At 43.0% G+C, this 18,555-nt stretch overlaps 1 protein-coding gene across 5 annotated transcripts in view; it reads right to left on the minus strand.

Moving 5' to 3' along the window:
- Positions 1 to 2,063: 2,063 nt before the first annotated feature.
- Positions 2,064 to 18,555, minus strand: part of fbxl2 (F-box and leucine-rich repeat protein 2) — a 120,183-nt gene continuing 103,691 nt past the window's right edge. For all 5 annotated transcript variants that reach the window (XM_080735687.1, XM_080735686.1, XM_080735685.1 and 2 more), the window contains 5 exons: positions 16,089 to 16,149; positions 9,817 to 9,861; positions 7,277 to 7,333; positions 4,547 to 4,759; positions 2,064 to 2,198 (listed from right to left, as the gene is read on the minus strand). In XM_080735687.1, the coding sequence (XP_080591813.1) occupies positions 2,091 to 2,198; positions 4,547 to 4,759; positions 7,277 to 7,333; positions 9,817 to 9,861; positions 16,089 to 16,149 (484 nt within the window). In that variant the 3' untranslated portion in view covers positions 2,064 to 2,090. The remainder of the gene's footprint in view (positions 2,199 to 4,546; positions 4,760 to 7,276; positions 7,334 to 9,816; positions 9,862 to 16,088; positions 16,150 to 18,555) is intronic.

The following is an 18,555-nucleotide window of genomic DNA, read 5'->3' on the forward strand; positions in this document are numbered from 1 at the left end:
TAGTCGAAACCAAATTTCTCCAGTAGGCCTTCAAAGATGAGCGACAATTCTCAATTTAGCTGGCAGTGGATGGAGCTTTTTGTTCAATTATGTGGCAGTAAAAGAGTTAAAGGGTATATTTTAACTAATTTACTGCCATTTTGAATATGCTGTCTTTCAGGTTTTCCTGCCATAAGTCTCCATAGACCTCCATGTAATATAGTGCACGGATCATGCACGCCCATGCACAGATCATGCACCATGTGTGTGCACGTTGTTCACAGCTTTCAAACAAATAAATTCCGATTGGAAATCCGTTCAGGCATTCATGAGATAGCAGCCATTATGATTTACATGTTATGTAAACAAAGATGGCTGCCCTGTTTGAAAGATGGGGTTGTATGGGGGTGAAACGCGATTGAAATCATGTTTACTAGATAGAATGGGGTCCAAAAAAAAACAATACAGGAAAAAAAAGTCATCACTTTTCACAGTTTTGTGGGGTCCATTGTTAGCCAAAGGAATGTCTTTCCTTCAGAATCATGAAAAACCCCTCACATGCTACTTAAAGAATATTTTTTTTCCTGTAGAGTAAGTGAATGGGTAGGTGCAAGAAATCATTAAAAATTAACACCTTGGGATGATATTTCAGCCTGCAGAACCTTAAAATATACCCTTTAATAGTTCTACTGCCAGATTTATTATTTATTTATTGGGCTGGTGCCAGCAAAAAGCAGCTTACCTTTGCGATGTTATAGAAAAAGATCTATTCATTATTTCCAAACGATTTATTTTTTATTGGCCCTAAATATATGTACTTTAGCCAAGCTGGCGGCAGAGGGCAGCCTTATGCAAAGAATAGATGTGAATTGGGCCGCTCCGCTTGCCGTCGTTCAGAGCATAGAAATGCATATCTAGATCAGGTCCACAGAGAACAGTCAGGAAGTGAATTGGACATCATTGATGTTTACGTGTGGTGGAGATTTGAAAGCAGCATTACGGGAGATGTTTTTACTGTACACACCCGCGCGACCCCTCATCAGCTTACAGTCATCAGACAAGGTAAAAGAACGAGCGTTCGTATTGGCAACAAGCTAGGGTCAAAATTGGGGCGAACGGGAACGTTCGAAGCGGTAAAAGAGTTAAGGATTAAGAAAAAACAGGTGGCGAAGAAAAATCCCCCCTATGCGCGTGGACCCCCCTTTCCTACTAGACTAGTATCATGATACCGTGGAGAAAACGTGTGAGTGAATCCATCAGTCTGGCTGATGCCAGCCTAGCCTCCATCTACGGAGAAGAAGCAGTTTATTCCTCCGAGATGACCACGACAAGGTCGTCCGTTCGGCATTTTTTTCTTCTTTTGCTTTACGTCTTTAATGTGTTTTCTTTTGTTTTAAATGTTTGTGAATATTTAGTTCCACTGTTGTTGGGGAAACCACTCCCACTCCTCTTCCCTCTTTCTTCTCTGTCCTCTCACTGTCCTCCTCTGCCTAGTCCTCTGGCCATCCATCCATCCATCCATCCATCCATCCATCCATCCCTGACACCCCCAACCAGGCACGTGCACACAGACATCAAAGGGGGCTTGGGCCCCTGCCCTTGTATCTGTCTGTAAAAAAAGTGCCCTCTCCAGACCGTGAAGGCAAGTAGTTGAAAATAGCTGACCTCCCAACGCGTCGCGCTGCGACGCGTTGTGAGCTTGGAGGTCTGCTATTTTCAAGATTTTCACCAAAAGGCCTCTTTTAGCTATTTCAGCCCCCTACCTCTCGGACATTCTCTGCACGTCCCTGCCCCCCAACCCTTTAGGGAGAGCGCTGCGGTGTCGTGAAAGACAGGAAGGAGGAGCGAGAGAGGAAATCAGTCTTGTTCAGTTTCGGCGATCGATCGGTGGCGGGGGGATCGGCGGCCCGGTCTGCCTTTTTTTTTTTTTTTCGATCGATGAGATCTGGGAGCGGTGATTGGGTCCAGCCCACTCCCCCACGCTCCCCACCCTCACGACCCCTCCCCCATCTTGGAACCCATGCACCCCCCCCCCCCCACCCTCCCCGCCGCCAGGTTCAGAGCAGCAGGAGCTGCAGACAGAGGTGGCCTCCCCTGCTGGCCCTCCACTGTCAGAGGATGATGCAGCAGCGGCAGAGGCGCTGGCCGCCGCCGTGCACCGACGGGGGAGGGGTGACCGGGGCGAAGTAGGCGTGGACCTTGATCTCCGGGAGGTGGGCCTGGACGGAGAGGTTGAGGAGAGGAGAGGAGAGGAGAGGAGAGGAGAGTTAGAACGACATCTTCGTCTTTAGCTCTGGTACAGTGACGCGTGATTATGGATCCCACTGGGAAAGATGGATAACCACACCCCGGACTCATTTTTGAAGCTTGTGATTGGCTGAACCGGATGTAGGGAGCGCTCCATTGTAGTCACTTGGACCGCGGCAGAGGTGCACCAAAACCTAAACCTATCCTTAACCCTAACCCCAACTCTAACTCTAACCCTAACCTTAACCCTAACCCTAACCCTAACCCTAACCTTAATTCTAACCCTAACCTTAACCTCAGTAAAACTAACGCTGGTGAATGCTAACCTGTCGACGCTGGTGAGTAGCTAACCTGCCGACGCTGGTGAAAACGAGCGCTATATACAGTTTCCATCAATCTTCTACAGTGGTATCCATAATCAGGCTCCAGTGACGCTCTGACAGGCGGCTGGCTAAAAGACTAGACCAGGATTTCTCAGCCCCTACGACGGCTCAACTTCAGTCAAAATAAACGAAACTACTTCACTACTCACCTAACCTAAAGATAGTTTAGCGTTGTTGAAAGTCTATTCTCCGCGGTGGGAAACCTCTCAGCACCCCACCCACTCTGTAAAATACATTATTTTTGCCATGAAATAAAACGCACAACAACACAAAACTACCTTCGTTTAGGTGAGTAGTGAAGTAGTTTAGTTTATTTTGACTGAAGTTGAGCCCTCATAGGGGTAGAGAAATCCTGGTCTAGTCTTTTAGTCAGATTAAGAGGAATAGGCTCGCACACCGTCTTAGGCTCCCAGATAAGTTTTAGTTAGCAACGTTTCGACCCCATTTGGGTCTTCATCAGGCATGCCTGGTGGTCGAAACGTTGCTAAATAAAACTTACCTGGGAGCCTAAGACGGTGTGTGAGCCTATTCCTCTTAATCTGTACGTATTTTTTGCTCATTTGTATAAGATGTGCTTGCTACTTGGTTCTCTCTAGTCTTTTAGTCAGCCTTCTGTCAGAGCGTCAGTGCGGCTGACGCTCTGGACCAGAGCTAGCTAGTCTTTATCATCATGACAAAATACCTAAACGTCAAGGATGTCCACAATTACAACACCAGAGGCAGCTCCACAAATCACGTTCAACACAGATTTGACTATAAAAAAGGCACAAATCCGTTGTGGAGCGCCCTACCGCAAGCCCTAAAGGAGTGTAAATCCCCAACCTCCTTTAAAATTGGTCTGAAAATTAACCTACAGACAGCCGCTACTCGAAACTTGTAATAGACTAAGCCCATACTTTCCTCTCATTTTCCACTGTAAATATCTTCCTTTTCTCTTTATTTTATTTTTTCTTATTCTTTTTGAATGCTGTTTTCCCTTTGGTTAATGGTAATATCCTATGTAATGTACTGTGTTCTATGTGTCTGTCTTTCAATGTTATATGAGATACATATGTGGTTCCTGTGTAAATAAGCCAAAAAGCTTAGGATCTCCTTTTAGTTTACCTTGTACCGGTGATTTGCACTGTCATGAAACTGTACCTTTTCCTTATGCAAACTTCTAATACATTCTTCAATCAATCAAACAATCAGCAACACAAATACAGACCTGTGCCTTGCTCCATTACTTTAAAGTACAGTATGAATGGTTTCAGAAACCTGCCTACTGGCATCATCTATGGCAATGGTCTTCAACCTTTTTCATGTCAAGGTCCATTATTTATTGGGCATTTGAGCCACGGAACCAACATGTAATGACATTTAGCCTCTCATACCCAAAACGTAGACTATTTTGTTGTCTTGGATAAAGGTTTCCCCACAATTCCATGCTGTATTGATGTTGGTACCATAGGAGCGATAACAGGCAACAATAACAATTTTGGCCAAGTTAAAGACTAAGGGTTCATTTGGGAGTGCATCTCTCCATTCCGACATGTCTCCATTCCGACACTAACCCTATCTCTTACGACTTACGCTAACCCTAACCTTAACTTCTATGGAAGTGTTGCCACTCCGACAATAAGAAGTCACTGTCGGAGTGGCGACATGTCGGAATGGAGGGAGCCCCCCTTCATTTGGTTACCAACTCTCCATCATTTAGCTGAGGACCACCTGGAATCCCCTCAAGGACCACTGGTGGTCCCCAGACCACTGGTTGAGAACCACTGCTCTATACACTCAAACTTTATGTTGGTTTGAGTGAGAAAACACCATTGCACATTAAGTGAATCATTCGGGGGCCTCCCAAAGTACCCAGAGGTTGAGAACCACTGCAATAAATAATGGAGCTTGATATGAAAAGGGCTGAAAACCGCTGGTCCAGTGTGACCTCCACTGACCCGGATGCGTTTGATCCCGGCCCTGGTGACCTGCTGGCAGTCGTAGAGCTCGATGCGCTCCAGCCGCTGGCAGCTCTTCAGGTGCTCCAGGGTGACGTCGGTGATCAGTGGGCAGTTGTCCAGCTCCACCACCGTGAGACGCTCCTGGCCACAGGCGCTGCTGCTCAGGGCCCGGATGCCGTCGTCCGTGATCAGCTCGCAGTGGGACAGCGACTGGAGGGGGTTACAGGGGACACACAAGCAGGGGCGTCACAAGGGGGGGGGGGGGGGGGGGGAGTGGGACTGAGTTACTAGGGCCCAAGGTGGAGGGGCCTTAATTATTTTATGCTTTAGCTATTGAAAAATAGCAGATATACAAGCTCGCAGCTTGTAGATAAGCAAGATATAATAATATAATAAGCAAGATAATTATACATCAGTATATCAACAACAATACAAGGAATATCAATCTAGAAAAACAAAAACATAGGTAGACCACGCAGGCACGCACCTAAGCAGTAAAAATACTTTTCTAAAACCTAAAAAATGCTATCTAGCTTCATGTGTGGTCATCGAGGGAAGGCTATGGGTTTAGGTGGAGTCTGAAGAGGTCCACGGTGGAAGCTATGGAGTAAGTCTGTTAGAGATGGGATTTATGGCTCTTTGAAGTGAGCCGGATCTCTGGGATCCGTTCCTTTCAAAGAGCCGTTCAAAAGACTCATTTTAGTTACTTATCACTTTGTAGATTTCGATTATAATTACAAATCAATTCAACCATATATACATTTCATATATATATATATATATATATATATATATATATTTATATATTTCCGCCATTTGAAAACAGACGATCTACAAGCTCACAATGCGTCGCAATACTATTTTCAAATGTTTTTTTTCCTACATTTTATTTACTGGAAAACATTTTGCATAATGAGTAGGCCTACTTGTTATAATATTGGTACTTTAAGTGCATTTTGATACCATTACTTTTGCTCAAGTAGCCTACATTTTAATTCCAAACTTCTACTTTTTGCAGTGTGTATTTCTACATTGCAGTATTGATTCTTTTACATAATAAGTAAAGAATGCTCTTTTCCCCACAACTGTTCATTTAGAAAGGAACGGCTCCCTACAGCGAACCGGATCCCATTTTTCATTTCAAAGAGCCGTTCAAAAGACTCCATTTGCTCTAGAGTCTGTAGTTCCAAGTGAGACAGGATGACCTTATGATGATGATGAGTCTATTTACAGTACACTGGTTCAGGATGAAGGTTGAAATGTCAATAAAAGATGAAGTGAGTGAAGGACAAACAAGCTTAATCTCCTTCCACCATGACGCCACACAGAGTGTAGCCAGATGAAAATAGCAGCTCCGCAAAGCTCTACCGCGCCTCGCAGCCCCGAGCTGCTATTTCCGTCTATTTCCGACTACAAATGTCTCACACATGTGACCATCGACACTTTAAAAATCTTGGATATTTCAAATCAGGCTTTAGATATTCTATTGTTTAGGTATTAGACTTTATTAGGTATTTAGTTAGGTTTAAACTAGCTATGGTATTTCTTAAAATATACATATTTTTAAGCAGTTGTTATTGTGGTGTTTTTATGTGTGGGGACTACAGATGTAAATGAGCTTCTAGCTAAATCCGGCATGTTTACATGAGATCATGTCTGGTTGATTGAATTCACGTTCATGCCTTGAACGTTCATTAATGTGCATTGTCCCGTCTAAACCAGGGGTCTTCAACGTTTTCAGAAAAGGGACCCCTTAGCTGAGAGAGAGATGAAGCAGGGACCCCCATATACGTAGTTTCATCATTTGACAGCACAATCATCAGTGTATTTTGTAATCATGTCAATTTGTGTTTTCAGATATTTAACCACTTGACCCGTCAATACTTAAAGCTATACTGTGTAAGTTGCTCACCTAGAGGTCAGTAGCTCTATAGCAAACCGCGGTCGCGTCAGCGTCTTTCGGCCGTTTTTCGCCGCGGACCGGGCCTCACACCCACGCGTCTGCCTCCACCTCGCCGAGATCTATCTTTAGAGGGGTCCCTAGTTCCTGTGCGTTCAGGCCTTCCGGAGAAACGGACTCCTTCACCCGAGTAAATGCTGTTGTTATGTTGAGGCAAGCTACACGGGCGCCTACAAATATGGCCGCCGTATTGTGATAGCGACCTCACTTCAAGATGCGCTGTGATTGGCCGGCAGTGTATAACCCTCGCTGTGATTGGCCGGTAGTGTATGATGACGTAATTTTGCCGGGAAATCCCGCTCCTGTCACGGCTAAGTAGAAAACATAAAGAGAAGGCTTCCTTCAGAAGCTGAAAATAACGGAGTGGGTGTTCTAAAACTTTAGCGATTTAATAGTAAACTTTAGCGATTTAACAGTTAGGACAATTTTAAGATTTGTTTTATAAAAAAAGTTACATGGTATAACTTTAAAAAAAAAATTGAATTTTCACTCTGTACTTAGTCTTCTCTTTTTCCCCCTCAACACCAAAGCTCTTTGGCGAAAATTGCCAATCTAGTGAGCTTGTAGATTTTGATTATCGACTATTTTTGGCTAAAGTTCTCAGAATATGGACGCTAGGGTTCAAGTGGTTAATATAAAAAAAGGAGGAAAAAAAAAGTTTATATCACTCAAAGATTTGGCGGCCCCCCTGTAGTAATTCTGAGGACCCCCTAGTTGAAGACCCCTGGTCTAAATAAACAAAGAAAGAAAAAGAGCTCTTCTCTCACCAGGGCTTGCAGACGAGGGCAGTGAATAGAGAGCTGGACCAGGGTATTGTCGGTCACCTGAGAGGGAAGCAGAGAGAGACCACAGCTTTACATCCAGTGTCCTTTCAGTGGTCCAGTGTCCACGCTCACACCGGTCAGTCACATAGGTGGTTCTCAACCTTTGCAGGCCGCAACCCCCAAAATAATCACATTTTAACTGGGGACCCGCCACCCTGCACGAGCACTTGGAATTGTAGGAGTTGGAATTAACATGTAGTTTGACTTGATCTATTCCATTGTGTTGCGAGGTGTTGTGAGCATGTATATTTAAAAAATGTCTACCTCTAATATTTGACAATTTGACCAATGTTTGAGTTACTAAAAAGGTCTTTAAAGTCTTTAAATTGTCACTATAGAAACGTGCAGATACCCTGTATGCACTTACAGTATACTGTATGTGGGTCTGTTTAGGTTTAGGCATAGTTTTACTGAGGATAGGGTTAGGGTTTGGGTTAGGGTTAGGTTTAATGCATAGTTTTACTGAGGTTAGGGTTAGGGTTAGGTTTAGGTTTAGGCATAGTATTTTTCACCAGGTTAACATTACCAGATTCTGACAAATGGGATTTCGGACCAATGAGATTTCGGACCAATGCCACGGCACCTCCCGACCCGCATGTCGAGAATGCATATACGCCATTTTGTTCTACTTCCGGGTGTCTTTTGACTTCCTTCACAGGTGTTACCGATGATACTAATGAAGGCTCTGTTCCATTCTGGTCAAACAGAGTCAGGGTGCTGATAGTGTGCTCACCGGAAACACTCTGCTACACCAGTAGGTCTCAAAGTGTCCTTGAGCGGCGTCCAAATGTCAGGTGTGTAACTCTGAGAGTGTACAAATGGAACATTTGTTGATTCCATTTGTATAGAGTTATGGGGGTCCTTGGAATTAAAGAACCACTGTACAATAAATCAAACAGAGCCTTAATTAGTATCATCAGTAACACCTGTGAAGGAAGTCTAAAGACACCCGGAAGTAGAACAAAATGGTGTATATACATTAGGGATGAGGCCGAATATTCGGCACCGAAAACTTTCGGCCGAAAATGGCTAAAAATGCATTTTCGGTTTTCGGCTGGATAGCTTTTAAAACCGAATAGTTGAGCACCGAATAGTGTGAAGGACAGGGGTCTAGTTGGGGTCCTCAATAGGCGGACCGCAGTCCATGTCCGGACCGCGGCGCACCTCCGTCCGGACAGCGGCACATTTCTGAGAAATCTCCGCACAGTTGTATCTGACGATCGGACTGACTGTGTGTGATGTGTGTTTGTGTGTGTGTGTGTGTGTGTGCGTGGGTGTGTATGTGCTCATTCGCTCAAACACATACACAGGCTCACAAGACACACCCCTACGCCAATTTGCAAGCCCACAAAGCGTCGCGGGTGCAACGTGCTGTGGGCTTGTAGATCAAAGGTTTTCCTTCCCTCCGAGCTCCGACGCAGTCTGCTCTCCAATGCTGCTCCCTCCTCCCCTCCCCTCTTCACACACTCATGCCGCTCGCTGCCTTAAAAAAGTTGCTAAAACCTCTTGGAAACCATTGCTCCCACTGGATTAATAACTTAGAGATCTTCTACCTTTGGCTGTTCAATTGGAGAGGACAACAGCAACACATTAATATCCACGATGTAAGGCTCCAACTGCTTGCAGACGAGAAATGCTCGCGAAACTCGCGATGCGTGATGATGCGTCTTTAACAATGTGATGTGTCGTCGCATATTATTGCCAGCTATCCTAGGCTGTTAGGTTAATAACTATGACTCGTTGACCCTGATTTGACTGGTCATTTGACATAGTCAATCAGCACAGTCTGGCTTGTGCAGTACGTGTGTCAACTAACTGAATGTCAAGTAATCCTCTCCCCCTCACGCTAAGTTCCACTTTATTTTCCATTCTGAACGACAAGCCTAATATTGCATTTATGCTCTTTAGTTTCCAATAATTAAACTATAAGCCAGTGTTTTATTGCTACACAATAAATGTAAATAATGTAGCCTACTCTACATGCATAAATAATTATCCATTCATCCATCCATCCATCTTCAACCGCTTATCCAGCATCGGGTAGCAGGGGTAACAGTTCCAACTGAGATTTCCAAAGTTCCAAATAATAATAATAATAATTGCACTATTTTGACTTTGTTTTATGCTAACATTGCAAAGAGAAAATATTTTATTTTGTTATGTGTGCATTCAAAAGTGAGAAATAAATGTTTTATGGAACCATATGGTGATTATTATTTAAGTTAGGTTTTGCCATAATCAGGTAGCTTTACAACAAAGGTACAGCAATGGTACAAACATTTATTATACAAAATAAATTATATACATGTATTATTCGGCTATTCGGTATTCGGTATTCGGCGGAATGTTTCCAGTATTCGGTATTCGGTTTCGGCCAAGAATTTTGTATTCGGCACATCCCTAATATACATATAGCCTCACATCATCCACAGAACACACGCATCCATGTCAGCTTAACGGTCGCCTCGCTCTTCACAACTCACCAAAATACATTCTTCTAGGTCCATTTTTTCAAGCTCGTGACAATTCTGCGAAGAGAAACACAAATACACACCGAAACCACAGTGAAAACATTTACGTCACCATCCCAGAGAGACTCCATAGAAGAAATGGTAGGATGGACAAAGAGAGAAGGGAGAGAGAGAGAAGGAGGGAGGGAGGGAAGGAAGGAAGGAAGGAGGGAGGGAGGGAGGGAGGAAGGAAGGAAGGAAGGAAATCCTTCGACATTCGATAACGTTTTTGAATACCTCAATATCGATATTAGTCACGATATTATTAAAAACAATTGCTTATATTGTGTTTAATGTTTTTCTGCTTTAGGCCCACTGCCTGCCTAAGGGCTCGAACACACTGTACGATTTTGCGTGGTCGGCGAGTCATCAGATCATTACAGTATTTCACACACTGCCAGATATTTCACCAGGGCCCGTTTCACGAAACCTAGATTAGGGATAAAGCCTGGCTTTCTCAGCTATCCTGGCTTTAGTAAGTCTGAGTCAGAGCTCAATCGGTTTCATGAAAGCTGAATTATCTTGGCAGATTAGCCTCGCCAGTTAAGCCTGAACTCGGTTTCATGAAAGTTATCCCACTTTAGTTACCATGGAGATTAAGCTGTGAAGCTAGCCTGCTCCTGACCAGGCTCACAGCCAAGATTTGTTAATCCATGTTCAAGTTGTGAAATAGCTGTTAGTCCAATGACTCCAAATGTAAACTAATGACTTTTTACACATTTAATTCAACACCTATGTTAGTATATAGAGACTCATTTTAATTACCCTGCATTAAAATGAAATAAAAATAATTATAAGCCTATTCCTGAAATAGTGAATAAATCATGAATCATATGACTCATGTATGTGTGATAATATATTACTGAAGTTCTTGAGCTTATAAAAAATGGCTGACAATGTAGCAAGGGTGTTTTCAATTAAGTTAGTGATAAGAGTAATATAACAGCCTGTCTAGGTGTGATTATTCTATAGCCGCCAGTGGTGTAAAGTAACTAAGTACATTTACTTAAGTATTGTACTTAAGTATAATCTTGAGGTATTTGTACTTTACTTGAGTATTTCCAATTTCTTTATTTACTTCCACTCCACAATACATCTCAGATCCAAATATTGTACTTTTACTCCAATACATTTATTTGAAAACTTTAGTTACAAGTTACTTTGTAGATTTACAAGCTCACAATGTAAAGCATTCTGAGCTTGTAGATCTGCTATTTTCAAAAGATTTTCCTACATTTTAAAACTTGAAATGGGACATCTGTATAATGAGTACTTTACTTTTTGCACTTTAAGTACATTTTGATACTTTTACTCAGTACATTTTGAATTCCGGACTTTCACTAACAAGAGTATTTCTTCATTGCAGTATTGATACTTTTACTTGAGTAAAACATATGTACTTTTCACCACTGATAGGAGCTATAGCATGCCTGTCTTTTTTATGTGGGGGTGGGGCAGAAGAACACTGCTCTGTTCTTCAGTGCTGTGATTGGTCACGATCAAGGAATTGACACTCGACTGCATGGGCTTTCCAAAGAAAAGCCCATGCCTTGTCGAGTCTCTCCTTTTCAGCCTGGCTTGGCTTTAGTGGAACGGAATAAACCAGGCTATACAGAGGAGGCTTTGTCAAGTCTGGATATGTCTTAAATCCCAGCTTAGTTTATTCTACTTTCGTGAAACAGGCCCCTGGATGCATTCCCGATACATAGCCAATATTACATTTGTTTTTATTCTAATTGTGCATGAGCGGGCGCTAATGATTTTCCTCTCTCGCTGCACGCGTGCGTGCGTTTGTGCGTGCGACACACACACACACACACACACACACACACACACACACACACACACACACACACACACACACACACACACACACACACACACACACACACACACACACACACACACACACACACACAGCGCACTCCGCACCTGTTCAATGTTTTCATAATAACACCAGCCATGCTGCTGCGTGGTTTTATCAACATATTGTGAGATGCGTTGGTTTTATATTGCATCTATACGCTGGACCACTGCATAATAATGCCCTCTCCACTCTCCAGTCTCCATGCTGCTCTCCTCAGGTTAAATTCTTCAACCCTCAGCCCCTGCTCTCTCTCTCTCTCCCTTTCTTTCTCTCTCCGCTCCGCTCCACCATGCGTCTCCATTTGACACGAGAGAGAGAGAGAGAGAGAGAGAGAGAGAGAGAGAGAGAGCACACTAGTCTAGGGATGCGCTGTGACAGAGTGAAAGAGCCAAATATCAAAGCTGCTGTAGATATCTAGAAACGCTCGGGAAGCTATCGGCGAGCGCTGTAATCGCGCACAGATCTTCTCGCAGTGCTTTTCACACACAGCGAGTTAAAACCCCAGCGAGCAAAGCCCCATCTTGCGGCAGATCGTCGTTTTTGTCGGTGAACGCCAAAATTGGTCGGCGACAGCATAATCGGCTCAAAAAGTCGGGCAGTGTGTTCGAGCCCTAACCAAGAGATAATGAATAGCTTATCCATGCATGCACACTGCACAGTACACATAAAATAAAGAAATGAATTGCCTTATTTACATTTTCCAACAATGGTTTTATTGAAACTAGAAAATAACAATTGTGGGCTCGCTTCAAGCCAGAAAACAATGGCTATAAAAGTACAAAATGTCAAGATCGCAGACAGTGCTCTCTTTGACGTTACTGACGTCAAAGATTGGTCCATTTTGTTCCAAAAAAGTTGACCCGCTGGTGGCGCTATAACAGGCCAATGTGAGAAGGGTGGTATCTGTTCCTTGACCTATAGGGAATGTGCTTGCAAGATTTCACGCACATTGCAGGCTGTGTTCATGATTTGAGGTGTTTTTGGCTTTGGCCACTTTATCGCTGCTTGCAGCTATATATATATATATATATATATATATATATATTTTTTTTTTTGTGTGTGTGTGTGTGTGCACTTCATAGGCATATTAGATAAAGGTCCTTAGATTGTGTGTAGAATGTTTCATGCAAATTGCTAAAAAAAATCCTAACGGGTTTAAGCGTTTCACAAACTGCTCAAAATGATATAGCGCCCCCTTTTGGCCAATTGGATTGGTTTTAGTGATATTTGGACTAACACTACATCTTTGCCAAATGCCATGAACATGTTACTTTGCATGTATGATTTAGAGGCAGAAGAATAATTTGCATAAAACTGCAATATTCATTGAATTATTAAAAAAGCATGTTTCAATTTTTTTTTTTATCCGATCTGACAGATCTTTAGATATTGGTCCAAAGTTCAGGTAAAAAAAGTTTTGTGCACGTAACGCGAAAATTCCAGAATAAAAGCCGGTTTAAGCGTTTTACAAACTGCTCAAAATGGCGGAAAATCTAAGGGCGGAGCTTACTTAACAAAGACACAGATGTCTTCTGCTTGAGTCAAAGCACGCGTGTAAGCAAGTTGCATGTCTTCAAACGAAACGAGTCATAACTTATGCCCGTTTGAAGTTTGAATTTTCAAACGCTTCGTATAGCGCCCCCCTTTGGCCAATTGTAATAAGATTGGTTTCAGTGATATTTTGACTAACCTCTTTGCCAAATGCCATGAACGTGTAACTTTGCATGTATGATTTAGAGGCAAAAGAATAATTTGCATAAAAGTGCAATATCCAGTGAATTATTAAAAAATAATGTTTCACTTTAAAAAAAAATCTGGTTGATCAGTTTGACCGTATTGGTCCAAAGTTCATGAGGAAAAAGTTTTGCGCGCGTAACGCAAAAATCCCAGGAGGAGATAGATTTTTACTGTTTTTCATATAATTCAAAATTCTGGGGGATCTAAAGGTCAGAGGTTAAAAGTCAGAGCGTAAAAGTTGTTCGGCATGAGGAGACGCATACGTGTATACAGGTTTCATGGCTGTACCTCAAACAGAGCATGAGCTCTACCTGTTCAAAGTTCGCACTTTCGAAGGCTTCCTACAGCGCCACCATTTGGCCGATTGCTGTAAAAAATAATAGCACACGTCGCCACAGTAAGCTGAACACATTGATTTTTTTATTTTCATTTTCTGTCTAAGTATGTAGGAGTAGAAAGGTGCCAAAATATTGAGGAGAACTTACTAGATAAATAAATAACTAGAAAATAGTGTTCCTTCGAAACAATTGTGGGCTCGCTTCAAGCCAGAAAACAATGGCTATAAAAGTACAAAATGTCAAGATCGCAGGCAGTGCTCTCTTTGACGTTATTGACGTCAAAGATTGGTCCATTTTGTTCCAAAAATGTGTTGTGCAAAAGTTGACCCGCTGGTGGCGCTATAACAGGCCAATGTAAGGGTGGTATCTGTTCCTTGACCTATTGGAAATGTGCTTGCAAGATTTCACGCACATTGCAGGCTGTGTTCATGATTTGAGGTGTTTTTGGCTTTGGCCACTTTATCGCTGCTTGCAGCTATATTTATTATTATCTTTTTTTTGTGTGTGCACTTCATAGGAATATTAGATAAAGGTCCTTAGTTTGTTTGTAGAATGTTTCATGCAAATTGCAAAAAAAATCCTAACAGGTTTAAGCGTTTCACAAACTGCTCAAAATGATATAGCGCCCCCCTTTGGCCAATTGGAGTAAGATTGGTTTTAGTGATATTTGGACTAACATTCTACATCTTTGCCAAATGCCATGAACATGTTACTTTACATGTATGATTTAGAGGCAGAAGAATAATTTGCATAAAACTGCAATATTCATTGGATTATTAAAAAAGCATGTTTCAATTTTTTTTTTAATCCGATCTGACAGATCTTTAGATATTGGTCCAAAGTTCATGTAAAAAAAATGTTGTGGACGTGACGCGAAAATTCCAGAATAAAAGCGGGTTTAAGCGTTTTACAAACTGCTCAAAATGGCGGAAAATCTAAGGGCGGAGCTTACTTAACAAAGACGCAGATGTCTTCCGCTTGAGTCAAAGCACGCATGTAAGCAAGTTGCATGACTTCAAACGAAACGAGTCATGACTTATGCCCGTTTGAAGTTTGAATTTTCAAACGCTTCGTATAGCGCCTTGACTAACCCTCTACATCTTTGCCAAATGCAATGAACGTGTCACTTTGCATTTATGATTTAGAGGCAGAAGAATAATTAGCATAAAACTGCAATATGTATTGAATTATTAAAAAATAATCTTTCGCTTTAAAAGAAATCCGACAGGATCCCAGGAGGAGATAGATTTTTACAGTTTTTCATATAATTCAAAATTCTGGGGGATCTAAAGGTCAGAGGTTAAAAGTCAGAGCGTAACAGTTGTTCGGCATGAGAAGACGCATACGTGTATACAGGTTTCATGGCTGTACTTAAAACAGAGCATGATCTATACCTCTTCAAAGTTCGTACTTTCGAAGGCTTCCTACAGCGCCACCATTTGGCCGATTGCTGTACAAAGTAATAGCATACATCGCCACTGTAAGCTGAACACATTGATGTTTTTATTTTCATTTTTCTTTTTTTCTTAAATTTTTATCCCACGATTTTTGTAACCCATTTTTTCACCCGGTGCCAATTGCCTAAGCTGTGATCCTGGGCTCTACTCTCCCTCTGCCAACCTGGGGAGGGCCCCGAACTGAGCTCATGCTTCCTTCAATGCATGAGGAGTGAGCAGGCCGCTTCTTATCACCTGACAGGGGGAGCTTCCCTGGTTGGACGTAGCGCGTGGAAGGAACACGTTATTCCAACCAGTTCCATTCCCCTCCATCAGGCGCCCCGGCTGGCCAGGGGGAGGCTTTATAGAGACCAGGATTACTGCATGTTTTTGTGAGGGTATCTACCCTAGGAGACACGGGGAGAACATGCAAACTCCACACAGAAAGGCCCTTTTGCCTAGGGTGTGGGCACTGATGACGCGGAGGAGGGAACACGCCTCCAGCACCCACAGTGTCCCCCGGCGGGAATCGAGTTATTTTCATTTTCTCACTAAGTATGTAGGAGTAGAAAGGTGCCAAAATATTGAGGAGAACTTGATATAATATAGAAATAATGACAATATCTAGAGTGTGCTCGCCTTACAGGCGAGCCCACAATAACCACATCTGGTTTACAGATGGACTGCTTGTATGCATGTGCTACATGCATGCATAGTGTGTCAGTTAATTAATTTGACACATACACCAATACCTCATTTCAAGCAGTCTTCGTCGATATGTATACCTCACATGTTGATACCTCGATATTGATCATTTTCGATATATTGCCCAGCCTCAGAAGGAAGGGAGGGAGGAAGGAGACTCACCCTGGCCAAGACAGTGAACCCAGCATCTGTCACATGGGAGCATCGTGCAGCCTCAAGGATCCTGAGAACACACACACACACACACACACACACACACACACACACACACACACACACACACACACACACACACACACACACACACACACACACACACACACACACACACACACACACACACACACACACACACACACACACACACACACACACACACACACACACACACACACGGTTATTCAGGTGAAGCCGGTCAAGGAAGAGGGTAGAAACGGGTGCTGTGTTGTGCTTTGTGTTGTGCTGTCATGCAGTGGTTCTCAACCTGTGGGTCGGGACCCAAATTATTTTGGGGGGTCCCCAGATGATTAGTTTAATGTGCAACATTGTTTTCTCACTCAACAGTAAACAAACCAACATAATGTTTAAGTGTATAGAGGGTATCTGCACATTTCTAATGTGACGATTTAAGGACTTTTTAATAGTTCTAAAATGACAAATTAAACATTGGCCAAATTGTCAAATATTAGAGGCAGAAATTGTGAAAATAGCTACATGAAAATATCTACATGCTCACCACGCCTCGCAACACGAGACGTTGTGAGCACGCAGATAAACTATTTTCACAATAGAACCGTGTTATACAAAATGTAATGCCTCAACTCTTAGTGCTCGACAGGGTGGGGGGGTCCCCAGTTAAAATATGATTATTTTGGGGGTCGCGGCCTGAAAAGTTTGAGAACCACTGGTGTAATGTGACGTGCGTGCGCCTGCGTGTCAGTTGTGGGTCATTGTTGGGTCAACATGTTAATCAAGGTTGATGTGCCACAGTGCCAGTAATGTGATATAGGGGGGGGGGGGGGGTTATCATGGGACCAACGAGGCTGTGTTGTTGTGGCGGTCATTGATCATTGAGCCAAACAGCTGATCTATAAATAGAACGGACTTGTTGTAGCTTGTAGGTCACTCGTTGTGCAGTCGCGTCCCAGGCCCAAAATAGCAGACCTACAAGCTCCCATCGCCGTCTATCGCTTGCCATTTTCACTGTGAAATACAAATCAGGCTTCAGGCCTTGGCTTAGCAGTTAGTTCACATTAAAGAGGCAGTCGGCCATCAGGTCTGTGCTGAAAGCAAATGCTTGTCTACTCTGTGTCGGACTCGGGACTGTGTCGGGACTTAGTGCAGGGGTCTTCAACAGGGGGTCCGGGACCCCTAGGGGGTCTTCAGAGTTACTACAGGGGGTCCTCCAAATCTCTGAGTGATAGAAACTTTTTTTCCCCCTTTTTATATTAACCACTTGAACCCTATAGTGTCCATATTCTGAGAACTTTGGCCAAAAATAGCCAATCTACAAGCTCACAAGTCACAACGCCTCGCAGCGCGAGGCGTTGTGAGCTTGTAGATTGGCTATTTTTGGCCAAGAGGTTTTGTGTATCAGGGAAAAAAGAGCAGACTAAGTACAGAGAGAAAGGTCAAGTTTATTAACTCATTGAGTGCCTATCCCGAACTAGTTCGGGATATTCAGGATCAAAAAAAAATTTTATTTGCTATTTTACTTACCCCGAGCTGCTTGGAGCAACGTGGATGGTCCCGGCTCGCCCAGCGCTCACCAACGAGAGACGCTAGATGCTCCGACGATTTATTCCATTGAAAATGGTTTAAAATAAAGTTTAGACCCCCCCAATGTTCACCCAATGTTCATTGTAGGCGGCGCGACGTATTCCAGGGTGCCTATCCCAAACTAGTCCGGGATATTTAATGAAATGAATAAAATGATAAGAGGCCTTCTGAAGCCTGGCCTGATTTTTCTAGCTACTAGCCGAAAGCTAGCAACCTCCTGGCCGGCCGTTATTTGCGAACGAAATCGCCAATCTCCGCCTAATCCAATGAAAGACCACATCTTTGAAGGCTTATATCTCTGGATTGTGTCTTTAGGGAAGCGGCGCGAGGTTTATTTACGGCGAAATCGCCCAAAAATGATCTTTTAGATGACAAAATGGGAATAGCCATTCTGTTAGCATTATCATCCGGGACCTTTCCATGACGTGCATGAACGTGAGCACGTGAGGTCCTGGAAGGTGAGGTCCTGGAAGCTAAAGCGCTCGCCTATGAGAGATACCCTGGCATTCTATGGCCCCTAGAGGGCGCTGGCACTAAATGAGTTAAGTATTGACGGTTCAAGTGGTTAAATATCTGAAAACACAAATTGACATGAATCCAAAATACACTGATGATTGTGCTGTCAAACGATGAAACTATATGGAATCTATGAAAAGGTTGTCGGGGTCCCTGCTTCATCTCTCTCTCAAATAAGGGGTCCTTGGCCTGAAAACGTTGAAGACCCCTGACTTTATTAGTTTCATGGCAGCCAGGTCCTTTAGAGAGGAATCCTATGGGCCTGGGCTGTTTTTGGGTCAACTGCTGTTGTTTTTAAATGTGCTATATAAATTGACTTGACTTGACTTGACTT

Source organism: Nannobrachium achirus (genome assembly GCF_963921795.1).
Source record: "Nannobrachium achirus genome assembly, chromosome: 10".
Lineage (NCBI taxonomy): Eukaryota > Metazoa > Chordata > Actinopteri > Myctophiformes > Myctophidae > Nannobrachium > Nannobrachium achirus.